The sequence below is a fragment of the Melospiza melodia genome, chromosome Z (assembly GCF_035770615.1).
Source record: "Melospiza melodia melodia isolate bMelMel2 chromosome Z, bMelMel2.pri, whole genome shotgun sequence".
Classification (NCBI taxonomy): Eukaryota; Metazoa; Chordata; class Aves; order Passeriformes; family Passerellidae; genus Melospiza; species Melospiza melodia.
This window is the reverse complement of record NC_086226.1, coordinates 43,943,425-43,957,323: the sequence shown is the minus strand read 5'-3', so window position 1 is coordinate 43,957,323 and position 13,899 is coordinate 43,943,425. Positions and strand designations below refer to the sequence as shown.

General features: G+C 41.6%; 1 protein-coding gene across 3 annotated transcripts in view; it reads right to left on the bottom strand.

Annotated features, from left to right (window-relative positions):
• KANK1 (KN motif and ankyrin repeat domains 1) overlaps positions 1 to 13,899 on the bottom strand; it is a 129,672-nt gene that overhangs the window by 49,562 nt on the left and 66,211 nt on the right. For all 3 annotated transcript variants that reach the window (XM_063181142.1, XM_063181144.1, XM_063181143.1), the window contains one exon: positions 342 to 458. In XM_063181142.1, the coding sequence (XP_063037212.1) occupies positions 342 to 378 (37 nt within the window). In that variant the 5' untranslated portion in view covers positions 379 to 458. The remainder of the gene's footprint in view (positions 1 to 341; positions 459 to 13,899) is intronic.

The following is a 13,899-nucleotide window of genomic DNA, read 5'->3' as shown; positions in this document are numbered from 1 at the left end:
CTCACAAATTATTACAGACTCAGTGTAACAGCCACATGATTCTGCAGCAAAGCCCTAGGCCTCCCAGAGCCTAGAGTAAGCCCATGTAGGTCCTTGAGAGCAGACAACACTGCATGCTGAGTGACTGAGTGCCAGCCCTTAAGTCTTCCCAAACTAATTTGCACACTATAAATATTTAAAAGATTATTGAGGTGGGGGATGGGGAGCGAACAGATGGGCTCTGATCTACCAGGAAACTGTTTTTCAGTATTTAAACTGCCATTACTTCCTTTTCCTGCTCGCACAATGTAAGAATTCTTTTAATTAATAATCCAAAGCGGGGAGCGTTGCCGGTCGGTTACCTGTAGCACTGCCGTTAGTATTTGCTGGGGAGGCCATGTTTGCTCAGTGACACATCCACAGCTAGGCTGTTTAGTGTCATGCAAATGCCATGCATCAAGTCCAACCAGACATGCAACCTGGAACAAACAAGTAAAAAGCAGTTAAAAATATGTAGTTTTAAGAAGCTAGGTACATTAAGCAGTAGTAAAGTCTCTCTTCAATGCAAACTTCAGCACAGCACTACCAAGCTCCTCTTAAATCAGCATCCTATTTATCACAAACCCCAAGGGTGTCCAAGTGACTGAAGCTGAACTGTGGCTCTCTGACAACCTCTGGATCTGTCATCAGTGAGGATGTAATTAGCTGAATCTGATATTGGCCTTGGATTTTCTGTCCTGCCTTCAGCTTTTTTTGCAGCTGGTCTCTAAACTCCCCTGTACCACTGTAGATTCCTCATTTGCAGGCATGTGTATAAAATTTTAGATTACCCAACATCTTGCAAAGGCAGGGTTAGAGAATTTTTTAGGTGAAGAGCACCTCCAGAAGCACTGTACGAGCGAGCAATTTCTGAGCTCAGATGTCCCCCTGGGGAGGTGAGGGTAGAAGCCTGAGATGCAGCCAGAGCAGACATCTCTGCCTGACAAACCCAGACACCAACAGCTACTGTATGGAAGCCAGCAGGGTGGGGGGACCAGAGGAGGCATGGACACTGTCAGGAATGGTGCTCAGCTGGCTACAAGACCTCTCCGCTGCAAATTCCAGCAGCAATGGGTTCTCTGGGTGCGATGCTTTCTTCCAACCCACACATGGCAGATTGAACCAATAAGCAGCATTTGCCTGAAGCTCATGCTGCAGGTACAGAAAAAGAGCACTGTCCTCTTGGGTGGGTGGCTGCCGAGATGAAGCCAAATGAGAGGCAGAGGCCAAACCAGCAGCAGTTCTGTGGTTTGCTGACTGACTCGGCAAAGCCAGAATTGTTGGCTCTGCAGTAGGGCTCCTGTTCCTTCTTCCCTGCCCACCTTCAGTGCAGGGGGGAGCCTGATCACAGATCTCACTTCAGGACAGAAGATCTGACTCATCTGGGGCTACAGAGATGCCTCTTCCTGAGTCTGCTTTGAGTTTTCTACAGTCCAAACAGCATTTTATTTTGTTTACTCAGATAGGTGGAGCTTAGGCATATGAACAACACACTGCTTTGCTGACCCCCATCTGACTTGGGCTGACAACGCCTCAAGAAACTAGTCACATTTTTCCAATTATATTTGATTGAGCTCTGATAGTATGTGCAGGAAAGTACTTAAAAGCTAAGCAGATTAGCAAAGAAAAAGAAAATCAAGAAATTAATGAGGGCAGGCACCATGTGAATTTGAGTCAGAGATACACTGACTGACAGAGAAGACTGGCTGTCTTCTATGACAGAGCTCCATCATACAAGCTAATACCACTTTGCTTTCTCCTTCAAGAACACAAATACCTTCGTTTTTAGTACAGTCCTAATATCAATTTTCCAAGAATGCAGAAAGAGCTTCATTGCAATTCCTCCTCCCCTAGCTCTGCCTTATACACTGACATTTGCCGTCTCTTGTTCAGTGGAGGGCAGAGCATGAAGCTGCTATAAAGATATAAGTGAAAGGCTACGAACAGCAATATAAGGCAGGAATCCAACACAGGCCATGATGCATAGAGGCCCATCACAAGATTCCTGGCCTAATGATAATTATAAAATTTCTGAAACAATGAAGCATGGCAAAAAAAAAAAAAAAAAAGAAAGAAAAAAATAGAAAAACATGTTGCTGGCAGAGTTTGCAGCTGGGGCAGCAGTTTTAAACATGTGAGCTTTTAGGAAAATATTAACTACTCCCTTTCAAACAGAGAGATTTTAAAGCATCACTCCCATCACTGCTTACTGAAGGATATAAAGTTATTCTTTTAAGCTAAAGACAGGCAATTTTTACTGAGTCCCAGTGAATGCTTACTGAAAAATTATTGCCAGCCTCCATGTGAAGTTCAGGATGTGTCCTGAAGCTCAGGACAGCCCCTGTCTCAGGGCAGGCTGCAGTTAGCAGGGTATCAATCTCTATCATTGCAACCAAGTGTAAAGGAAACTGAATTTATTTACCCACTTCTAATTTGTTCAGCACAGCTCTGTGCTGTCTCGGGAGCACTGTAACAAGAGGTACGCTTCCCTGCTTTCAATACATCCCCTGTACAAGGAGAGACCTGAGAGCATAGCATGCCCCCAGGGATGGGTACGGACAGATGGGTGGGAGGGGATCCTGCGGAGGGAGACATCTCTTTTAGGTGCACTGCAGTCCCAAGTATGAGTGGATCAACCACAAAAATGAGGCCTGACTGTGGTGTGCCTCATCATGGGTTTAAAAGTAAAATCTGTTACAGTCACCATTCTCAGGCACAATGAGGAGAGCTTCCCAATAGCAAGAAACAAATGTAATTGAGGTGAGAATTGAGACAAAGTTAATAAAAATAATGCTGACAATCTAAACAAGGTCTGAGATCTCCATTTTGTTGTGGCTTGAAGAGATGAAACTGACCTGGTACAAACGGCCTTGTGAGTATGCTTCTGCCAATTTCAAAGCTATGCAGGCTCAAGTACCTCAAGCAAACTCACTGGCTGCTTCTGAGCTTTAGTGACGATTAATAACATAATTCAGGAAGTAAATTCAGTCCAACAGATAGAAGAAAATGAAGAAAAGAAAGGAAAACATAGGATCTAATAATTTGTTAGCTAAGTAAAAGAATTTATTCCTATATTTTTTGGTATGGTAGGTTGGTTTAGATTTTTTTTGTTTTGTTTTTTGTTTGTTTGTTTTATATTACATGTAGGAGGACTTGAAATTCTGTCTAGTAAACAGCTCTTCAATTACAGAAAAAAATCTAATCTAACTCAGCAAACTCAGGGAAGAAGGGAATTTTGCTAAAATGTGCTTTGAGCCATACATCGGGAACTGAATTCCGGAAATTGCAGCAGCACATACATGGATCATTTTTAGAATTGTGCCACATGTGATTCCCCAGCTGCACACACCCCAGAAGCTGCATTTGGACACAAGTCTCTCATGTGGGCAAGGCACAGCAAAATACCAGAGAGGAGGAAAACTTAGTCTCCTCTACAGCAAAGTATATTCTCCAGCAGAGACATCTTAAACAAGAAAATTAGTAGAGGAGCTTGTATATTCCATTCCCAAGTCTTCAACTCTTTGCCTATGTGTTTTTACATGCTCAACCCATGCTTGCCTGTGAATACTGTGATTTACAGATCCTAGGGCAAATGCAAAACAAGCAGAGACTAGCTGTATGAAGAGTTATTGCTCAATGAAGCAGTTGTTAAAAGTGTTTTGCATTAGATATTCAAACTCTCTTCTGCCCTGAGGTTCAATAGCAGAAACCTTAAACACACATGATCCTCAGTTTCCACAAACATTCACGACACCCCAGCTTTTACAGGTTTTTCCAGAATGGCAATTTTTTAGGCAGAACATAAAGCCTGTGTCCTAATCCTGTCCTAGTCACAAGGGAAAAGAACCTTGCTCCTTTTTTGTGCCGCATCTTGCTAGGTCACTGATACCTATTCTGGTGTTTCAGTATCACAAGTATCTGAGTATGTATAGATCAGTTCTGGCATCCACAAAGCAGAACTACAGAAATGCAGAGGCCTCTAGAAGCACAGACCTTGCAGAAAATCCAGACTCACACTTCAGTCTGATGTTTGCAGGAGACACTGAAGATAGACAACAGCTGAGGTTTGGTCTAAGAGCAGCTGTAGAACAGCATATCGGCAACATGGTAATTAGAAGAGAAATATAACTCAGCTCTTAACCCAGAGAAGCAGTCCTGAAAGTCCTCCTGTCCAGGGCTGAGGTCACATGTGGAAATGGTGATGGGCACACACTGGTTTGTGGGATTCAAGGAAATAGATTCTGGCTTCCCAGGCAGGGAGGCTTTAGGCTAAATAGATGCACATGTAACTTTTTTCTCATGGCACACTCTTAAGAGCAAACAGTCACATCAACCACTCCAAAGAAGGTCCAGATCAGCACCATATTTTGAACCCCTCACAGGGTGACTGCGGTTCAGACAATACAATTCTGTTGTTTAAGAACTGGATTAAAAGTGGGAGCACTGTAGGTCAGAACTGTGAAGGATCTAAAGGTATGGGCTCCCAATTGTTCAGATGGATGTAGTCAGGGAATGGTTCCAGGAGAAAAACCAGCTCTGCAATCCTATCCAGCAAGTGCAAAGTGGTGATTAAATAGGTCTAGGGTAGAACAGTTTGACAGTGCAAGTTGACCCATGAGATGCAATACTCAAGAAGAACTGGTACTGCTCCATTCCTGCTGTACATCAGCACAACAAGACTTCTGCCTGAGACTTCCCTCTCACATGTGGGTCGTCCTGGCAGTAGAACTTGCCCAGTTTCATTCTGCAAGACACTGATATAATTTGCAACCAAGAGACAAGATATATGCAAAACCCATCTGAAAACATAGATGGTAATTTCTCTAGCTGCAAGAAGAAATTGGCACTGAGAATCTCTCCTGCTTAGCTAGAGTGGCAAGCACTTTTCAAACCTGTGCTTCTCTACAGCAAACAGGAATGTCTGCAACCTACGTGTACTAAGTATGCCAGGTGCAATTTAAATGAAGCAAGGTCTGAAGCCAACAACAGCAAAAGAGAAAGTATGTGGGGAGTTGCTGTGGTTGGTATCTATCCTGGGATAATGACTGTATCTCACTGATACTTTCTTTTCAATCTTACCCCTACCTTGGTTGTGTTTTTCTTATCTTTAAGTTTATCAATATGAGTGGCCAATAAACGGAAAGGCAACATTTGTAAGGGAGAAATATATATTTTTAAAATATATACTACTTTAGAATTAAAAGCAAAAACCAAGTAAGAATGCAGGCATATAAGGATTTTTTTTTTCAAGTGAGACACAGAGTGATCAACATTGAGATAAAGGTAAACTGTGAATGATTTTAAATTTCCCTTAATTATTTCATCACGTAACAATTCAGCCATTCATAAGCTTTCTAGAGCCAATGTCTTTATAATCTTGCATACAAATCACAAGCAAAATTATGCAAGTTGCTGTTCAAGTCTCACTAACTGAACAAAATTAATCAATAGCTAGGCCACCTCAAAATGCAGAACTAAAAATCCCTGGGACCTGTGTTTCCTGCAGCATCTCTCAGGTAGCAGTCAGTTGTGGTTCAGTCTCTCCATCACAAGACAGAAACTATTCTTCCTATATGCAGTATGACAGGTAATTCATTTTGGAGAATATTTAAGCAGTCAATCAAAAGAAGTCACCTCTCACTATGTGGTTGGGGGTTTTTTTTGTTTGGTTTGGTTTTTTTTTCCTGCAGAATCTGCAGTATGATGCGAGCAAAAGAAGCCTTGTAAATCCTTTCAACAAGCAAGTTAATTAAAAAGATATGGCTACGGTCAGCATGAATTTACCTGCCTGCCTTCCTCACTCCCTCCACTTATGGCAGTGGTCTGTAAAAAGGTCTTCTTTACAGCAGAGCTCCAGGCAAAAGCTGAGCTAAGCTCTGTTAAGAAGAGAGTGATGGCTCAGAAATTCTGGGACCTGAGTCAGCAAGCTGAAGAAAAGAACAGTCAGAGTGCTCCTACCCAGGGCTAACGCTTCCCTTCTGACGAAAACAACAACAAAATATCAGACCCAACTCTAAGCTTTCTTGCTTTTGACCCCCAAAGTCTGAGCTAATGCTGTGCCAGGCTCCAGTTCTCAAGCTGAGTTGGAAAAAACTTAAATGAGTTTCACAGGGATTCCCTCAATCGTCTTCTCCCCCAGCCCCTGCCTTAAGCAGACTTGCATTAAGCTTGTCCGCCCTCCTTGTTGTTGCTGCAAGCACAGAATAAATGTACAGCCTTCAGTAATGTAGGGGTCTGAGCAGTTTTCTTCTACATACTTGAAAAATGGTCTTCTCATCTCCTGAGCTGAGCTTCTACAAAGCTTCTGCTTCACTGTCCCAAGCCACCTACCCACTGCACAGGAACAGGGCTTCACTGGGCAGCTTTCAGCATAGAAAACGCCTCAGAAAACGGATATATGGGAAAATATTTCAAAGGTACTGGGTCCTTCCGGCTATTCGAAATATCCCACAAATTTTCTGAATTTCTGCAAGTATTGCTTTGTCACATTTGCTAGCAATAGGTGAAATGGTCTACCATCAGCTGCTGGGTTTCAGTTTCCCTTCCACATGGAGTTATCCCAGTTGTGTCTGGAGGATCCTGAAGAGAAATCTGATCCATAAGAGAAGCTGTTCTACACAAGCCAATCAGTGACTTGCTGGGAAAGCAAAAAGGAACAGCAAAAGTGTAGGCAATGGATTTGTAAAGCATTTTCAAAACTTGATAGAAAGTTTATATAGTTTTGTACATCTGTATGTAAACACTGAGATAAGGTGTGTTAATATAAGAAGGTTATAGAACAGAGATACCCCATCTCTATAAAAACTAAAAGAAACCAAAACAAACGGACTTCAAAATAGTACCCAGCAGAAACAAACATAACCAGCATTCCGTAGGGTCAGACAAGTGATCCATCCAGACTGTCTTGTTTTCAATAGTAGCAACAGCAGATATTATTTAAGGAGTGTTCAAGCGCCTTATGATGAATCCATGCTACTGTATTCTCCCAGCATCAACAATTATTGGATTGGGAATATTTAAAGGCACATCCTTACCATGTTATTTTAATATTCACATAAATTGCCTGGATTTAACTAGCCTCTTTGTGACCCTGCTGATGCCACCTGCTTCTGCTGCCTTGTGGGGCAGGAAGTCTCAGACTGTCAATACCCACCACAACATTTTTTCTTATTTTATACTTATGTTTCACATATTTTACTGTCACCAAATTCTTGCATTGCAGGTCTTGGTCAAAATCAGTGCAGATTCAGATTTTTCAGATTCAGCTTTTTCAGATTCAAACCACACCCTTTGTGATTTTATTAACTATAATCTTCTCTCCCAGCTCATAGGCAACACAGTCCCCAGCTCATTTTACTTTGCCCTTTTTTAACCCTTTTGTGTATACTCAACACGTGGAAGATCCTGGTCATGAACAGCATCTTACTAAAAAGTTGTTTGCAAGAACAATCGTACAAAATGGGGTAAGGTACATTCAATATTTTTCAGTGTAACCAAGCTTGGCTCTAACATCTAGGTAATTTGTGGGAAGGTAAACCTCAGCTCTAGTAATTCTTGTCAAGCAGTTAAGACAAATCAAAACTTACCTGCAAGCACAAGCAGCTTTCTCTAGCACAGGCCAGAGGTTGGACACAGCCCTCCAGAGCATCCCAAGAGACATCAGATCAGCCTAGTGGACTTTTGGTAACCATACCTGTTGTCAGAAGTCCAGCAGACTCACTGCCAGCCAGAAGTGGCAGCTCTTACGGCAGTGGCAGCCCTATGCTCTTACTGACAGGATCACCACTCCTTAGTAAAAGGAAATCTTTGTATGGATTTTGTGAATCTGAACCATAATTGGGATGCTTTTGTCACTTGTAATAAGGACGACATCATGTCCACACAGAACTGGGCTACAGTCTGATGACTTGGTGGTCCTTGTCTAATGTGCAAGAGCATGATCTTCACTCCTGAGTGAGTCTAAACACAGACAGGTATGTCTGGATGACACCCATCACACAGTGCTGCAAGGCCCCCACACCCTGCAAGCATTCTCAGACCACCCATCTCTTTTGGAAATCATTCCTGACAACATTGTTGTCATCACATTACATTACAGAAGAAAAAAAAACACCTTCAGAAGACTGCATGGTGCAGCAACTCAGAAACCCATTTCTGTTTATGTTAGAGAGGAAAAAAAAAATCAACTAGAAAAAGAAAGGCAATCCATGGTAGAAAAAAACAACTTTTTTTTTATACCTGAAATTCCTAATGGGTGATGTAGAGGACACTCCCTTCACTTTATGCCAGTGAATAATGAGTCACATAAAAGTGCATTAATTCAAACCAGTATGGTATTGCTATGGGTTGTGCTGTGACAGGGAGCCCAAAGGATGCAAGTGTGCTATCCCTATTTTTCTTGTGGAAAAGCAGGAGGGATGAAACTTCCATGGCTTGAAATAGTTCAGTCTCCAAGAGAGAAATGAAACATGTGCTGAGCAGCATTTTCATCTGCTCTGACAAAGACTGAAATCCCGCATGAATAACAAATGAAAAGGCTTCCAAATAGTTGGCAGAGGAAAGAATGTATCCTGGGGATGACACATGCATCCCAGCACCAGTGTACCTGTGGCCTCCCAGAGCTGACAGCCTGGAACTGCTCTGCCTGGGACAAGAAGCAGTTCTACCTTCCTCTCCACAGCAGGTGCATGAACTGTCCATTACACCTGTTCACTCAATGGGGCGGGACAAAACACAGCATCTTTTCCACTCTGTATTTAAAGATTAAGAGTTGAACAACACATATGCAGATCCAAATAATTTAAAATTAATTTGCTTATTCAAAGAGAATTTACAGGTAGATAAATTTGAAGGCTGAAATGAACAAACCAATCAAGGATGTTTACAAACTGATTATGAAATGAACTGTGATCTTGTTTAGACTTTGCATCTAAGACAAAGTGCAAGAATTTTAAGGCATAAAATTTGATAAATAGACAAGTCTAACTCTTCTATAAAGTACCCAAGTATTTAGTTTTCAGTGAGATTGCATATATAATGGCACAAGCAAGAAACATATTTAGAGGCAGACAGTCAAATATCAGTCTGTCTCTTCCTCTGATTTTAGGTCTGAGATGCTATACATAACCAGACCAACCATAAATCTGATATGACAAAAGGACAACAATATGGAACAGTTAGTAAGTTCAAGGATAAATACTTTTGTCTAGCAGCATTTGCTCATTTAGCTGTGACTTCAGCTGAAGGTGTATCTTTACCTGAGAAAGCTCCAGCACATCAGCTTTGTCTCCTAAATATATAAATATAGCCCTAAATGCTGCTTTTCCCCCACAATAATGCCCAAATCCTGGTATCTCTTCCTTTTATTAACCACTAGTATGGGTTCTGTGGACTGTGATATCAACCTTACATGAACAGAGAAATTATAGGCTTTTCCACAATGAAAGTGGGAAATTTTAGGGGCAAGGAGACAATATTGCAAGGACCAGGCTTTTCATTTACCACAGTTTACAAGAGAAGATTTAAAGTGCCACTCTCCATTAGACTCTGTCTACAGCCCACACTGCCAACATCTGTCCCCAAGTGCTAGACTGTATTTACCACCTCAATACCAACATGGGCCCATTTCTCTTCAAGCTGCCTGAAGTGACCCTTCAGCAATACAAGGGGACCCTAGTCACCACGACTTTATTTCTATAAAGTCCACAACCCCACAACCTTAGCATGGCCAGGGAGCACACTCCAGACATGCTCCAGGCCGCTGTCCCTTCCCACTCCATCACACAGCATCCGTCAGAAGCAGCCAGCACGTGTGCACAATTATTTTTACCTCCTCACAAACCACAAACCATCTCTTGTGAGGCCTTCAACATTCAGTCCAGGGGTGAGGAGGTTTCTGCCTCCAAAGCCACCATATGTCCACACCACAGCCTATGGACTGCAAGCCTGCACACTCTGGCAGGAGGGAGGCAAGATGTCTCAGCAGCAAAGACCTGCAGGTCAGCCCACCACATGCCATATGGGCTGTCAGTGCTGAGCATGCAGAGTCACCAAACTTTGCTAACGCTGGGATTTGGAGCTGGCAGGAACCAGCTGGAGACCATCGGGCAGCAGCTGCAGCAGAGCATGATGGAGCCAGTCTAGCTGGGTATGTCCATACTCTTGCTGCTCAACAGCTCGTAGAGAAAGACATGTCAGCTTGTCAGGCAAATGTCACTCAGCCTCTGCACTGCATGCAGCCAAAAACATTTTGCTACATGTGGACACCTGCAAGGAATTTACCCACCCAAAGGAGGGGACCACAAGTTGGGGCAATGCACTTGTCCCTCACAGGGGATGTTCCTCTCTGCAGCCTAGTCAAATCAACATTAAAACAAACTGTTCCTAATGCTCTGGGACTTTGTAATTTAATCCAAGTAACTGAAATCAGCATAGAGTTCACATAACCTGTCTTCCTCCTTCTCAGTCAGAGAATGAACTAACACTTTCATTAATAATTCACAGCATCTTCTCATGCTTATGCTCCACATCTTTTTCAGATGTACAGTGGCAAGAGAGTCCAGTGCAGACAAAAGTGTGATGATCAACTTGCTGAACTTTACCCCTGAGGAAGCCAGGACTCAGTGAATTATGTCTCTCCCCTGAAAATTCTAATAGACAGCCCTGCATCTGGCAACTGGCATGAGGCACACCACTGCTGTGCCACGCGGTGCCAGGGAGCAGAGGGGCTGACAGACACACTGCTGGGACACGTGTGGCATGACTGCCATGTGCACATCGAGGCTGGCACTGCTGACTCTCCTTCCTGCCACTCACATCCAAATAAACTCAGCCTTCATTCACATTGTCTGTCAGCCAAAACTGTATCTCAGTGCTGACATGAGCTTAAACAATAACAAACAAGGGGCCATCTATATCTTACATCATGTGCCAAGTTAGAATCAAATCTGTAATTCCCCAAATGGTGTATGGATCTGAAACACTCACCCACTTATAACCCCGCGACAGTGGAGTCCATCATAATCTGCAAAAACTATACCTTTCTATGGGGATCCATAAATATGTTACCTTTAGTGTTTTTAGTTGATCTTTTATTAGATAGCAGAACGTTAATAAAGAAATAGCAAAATAAGGTATGTTTTTATCAGTCACCATATGAGCAAACAGACAGATGGCAGTGCATCTTGCACAACAAACCAAATTCTGGTAAAAAAGCAATGCAAGAACGTAAGCTTCTGAAGAGCAACACAGCAGGACTGTCATTGAAACAATGCATCTTCAGTGTGATTCATGTGTTTCTCCACAGAAAGCAAGTCCTTACCAGGAAACTATGTGGCGTACATAAAACTAAAACTAATTGAGATGTTACTAGTAACAAAAGAATGGCTTTCATATTCACTTGTATTATTATCTTGTATTATAGCAGAATAAGCTGCTGCACAGTTATCAATGCCCTCCTGAAACCATACCACACAGGTCCTAGCAGAGGGGTACTTTTCTTGTTCAGGTTATCCCCATCCACATGGTGCTTCCCCAGAAAGGTAGGCCTACTTTGAGCTCTCCTCACCCCCAGTACCCACAAATTTCTCATAAAAACACAGCCACAGCGAACAAATCAATACAGAGCTTAAAAGCACATCCATCTATCTTCTTGCAAGAACTACAGAACAGAAAAACACAAGTTATTTATACCTGTCCCCCTTCTCCCTCATTCCATGCATAATCCAGAAGACAGCAGCTAAATTTGAACAAGGGCAGTCCCAGTCAGATAAAAAGGAATTTTTTTAAAGATCTAGGTTCTGGTTTTTTCAGTCTGAGCAGAACTTAAGGGTCCCATCTGCAGCCACTCTAATTTCCTTACAAGGTCTAAAAATAACCCTTTTCCGCAATACAGCTAATCTTTTACTGATTTAAAATCCTGAGAAAAGTCCTTATAGGAGAGGACTCTTAAAACAGATGTTGTCCCCCTAGCTTTTTTCTTAAGATATGCTTGAAGTTCCTTTTCCCCACCTTACTTATTTGGAGGAGCTGCTCATTTTTACTATTTTGTCACCAAGGATCTATGTACCTCATTTGGGGCTAATCTTATCTGCTCCCATTCCTTGGAGCAACAGTCCACTACCTAAGCAATAGGAATTGTTACACTTCTGTATATTTTTACTGCAAGGGAAGACAATATACAACCAAAACCATTACAAAGCAGCACCACACTAGATGATTTAACACCTTTGCAAGTCCTCCTCTTCATTTTAATTTCCTAAATTTCTAAAGCTATTCAATCACCATATGAGGAAATACTAGCATTTACTTTTTACTCTTCTGTGCTGTACTGAATAACCCTTCTGGCTTCCTCAAAACAATAGCAAAAGCAAGCAGAGAGGTTACAACTGAATGACTGTGGACATATGTTTTGCTAATTATTAATCCATGTTTTGCCCCTTGTTTCTAATAATGTACATCCAGAATCAAAATGTTGCCAAGAAAATGTACAGAATGAAGGCTGTGTGCTGATGTTAGCCTGCAATGAATTTTCAAAAGCTGAAAACATGTGAGCAGGCAAAATTCTCCATAGCTAAACAGTTAATTTTCCATTCCCTACATCTAAATGCCATCCCATGTCTTGTATATACATGCTTACACAAAGGGCATTTTCCTTTGCTATTAAGCAATGGGGTAAATAATAGATTTAAGATATTAGACTGCACAGTATTTAGAAATACTCTGTATTTCCCTGTTCATAAAAGCATTTCCTCTTTCAGGGAGGAAAGCTGCCATCAAGGTGGGAAGCTCTCTGCAATCATTTAAACTGGGGAAACACCTTGTTGAGAAGGTGATCTGATTTTATGTAAGTACAGGCACAAAAACTGCTTGAGTTTTCCTCCACCAGAACAGAACTGGCAGTACAAAATACTTGCTTGTAAACCAGACAGTATTTCCAACACAGTATTATCTGCTTCACCAGAAAAATGTAAAGTGAAAAGAGAAGAAACAGGCAAATGATGCTAAGCTTGCAGAAGACAAACATTAAGTGAAATAAACACTATGTGAATTATTATTTCAAAAATATGATTTAAGAAGCAGACTATATTTATGTATGCAATGGAGTATTACAAGTCAAATGCTTTATTTTTGCTATATATGAGTTATTTTATAGCACATTCATAACTGGGGGAAGAAACACAAACCAAAATGAAAATGATTTTGAGCTATCTTAGGACATTGGCATGCTTCTTACCTGCTGCCATCACACTGAAAAATAATTGCTATGAAAATAGGACCTTTCAAAGAAGGAAAATACTAGCTAGGTCAGACATCAAAATGAAGTTCTTAAAGGGTGAAAACAAACGTTAGTTTCCTTATAAATGTGGCTATATTAATCATATGATAGCTTAGGCACATGAGCCTTTGAGGGCACACAGACAAGCACTATTTTCATCAGCAGCTGTCAAGTAAGGCATGTTCTTTAAGGGCCAATTTTAAGAAAGCTAAATGGCACTTAAACAACAAAACTCCTATGGAAACGTACTCAATTTACATTGTCTCCATTCCCACCAAAATTAGGAAAGCAGATGTTAAACATGGACATGTCTAAAATTTGATCACAACTTACTGGGCAACGTGCACCTCACAAACTGATGTGTCAAGTCACGTCAACTTCTACACTGTGAACCACGCTTGCAGCTCAGAGGGAATAAAGAAGTGGATGGTTGCAAATTTTATCCTTAACTGAAGTCTTGTAGCTGCAGCATAAGACTTCAAACCTTTGCATGTATCTCTCTGTTTGCTTAACTAGAACCAACTCTCAGCTGATTTTAAGAGAATTGTGGTGTTGGTTTTTTGGTGCATAAATCACACATCAACAGTTGCTCTAGAATAATAACT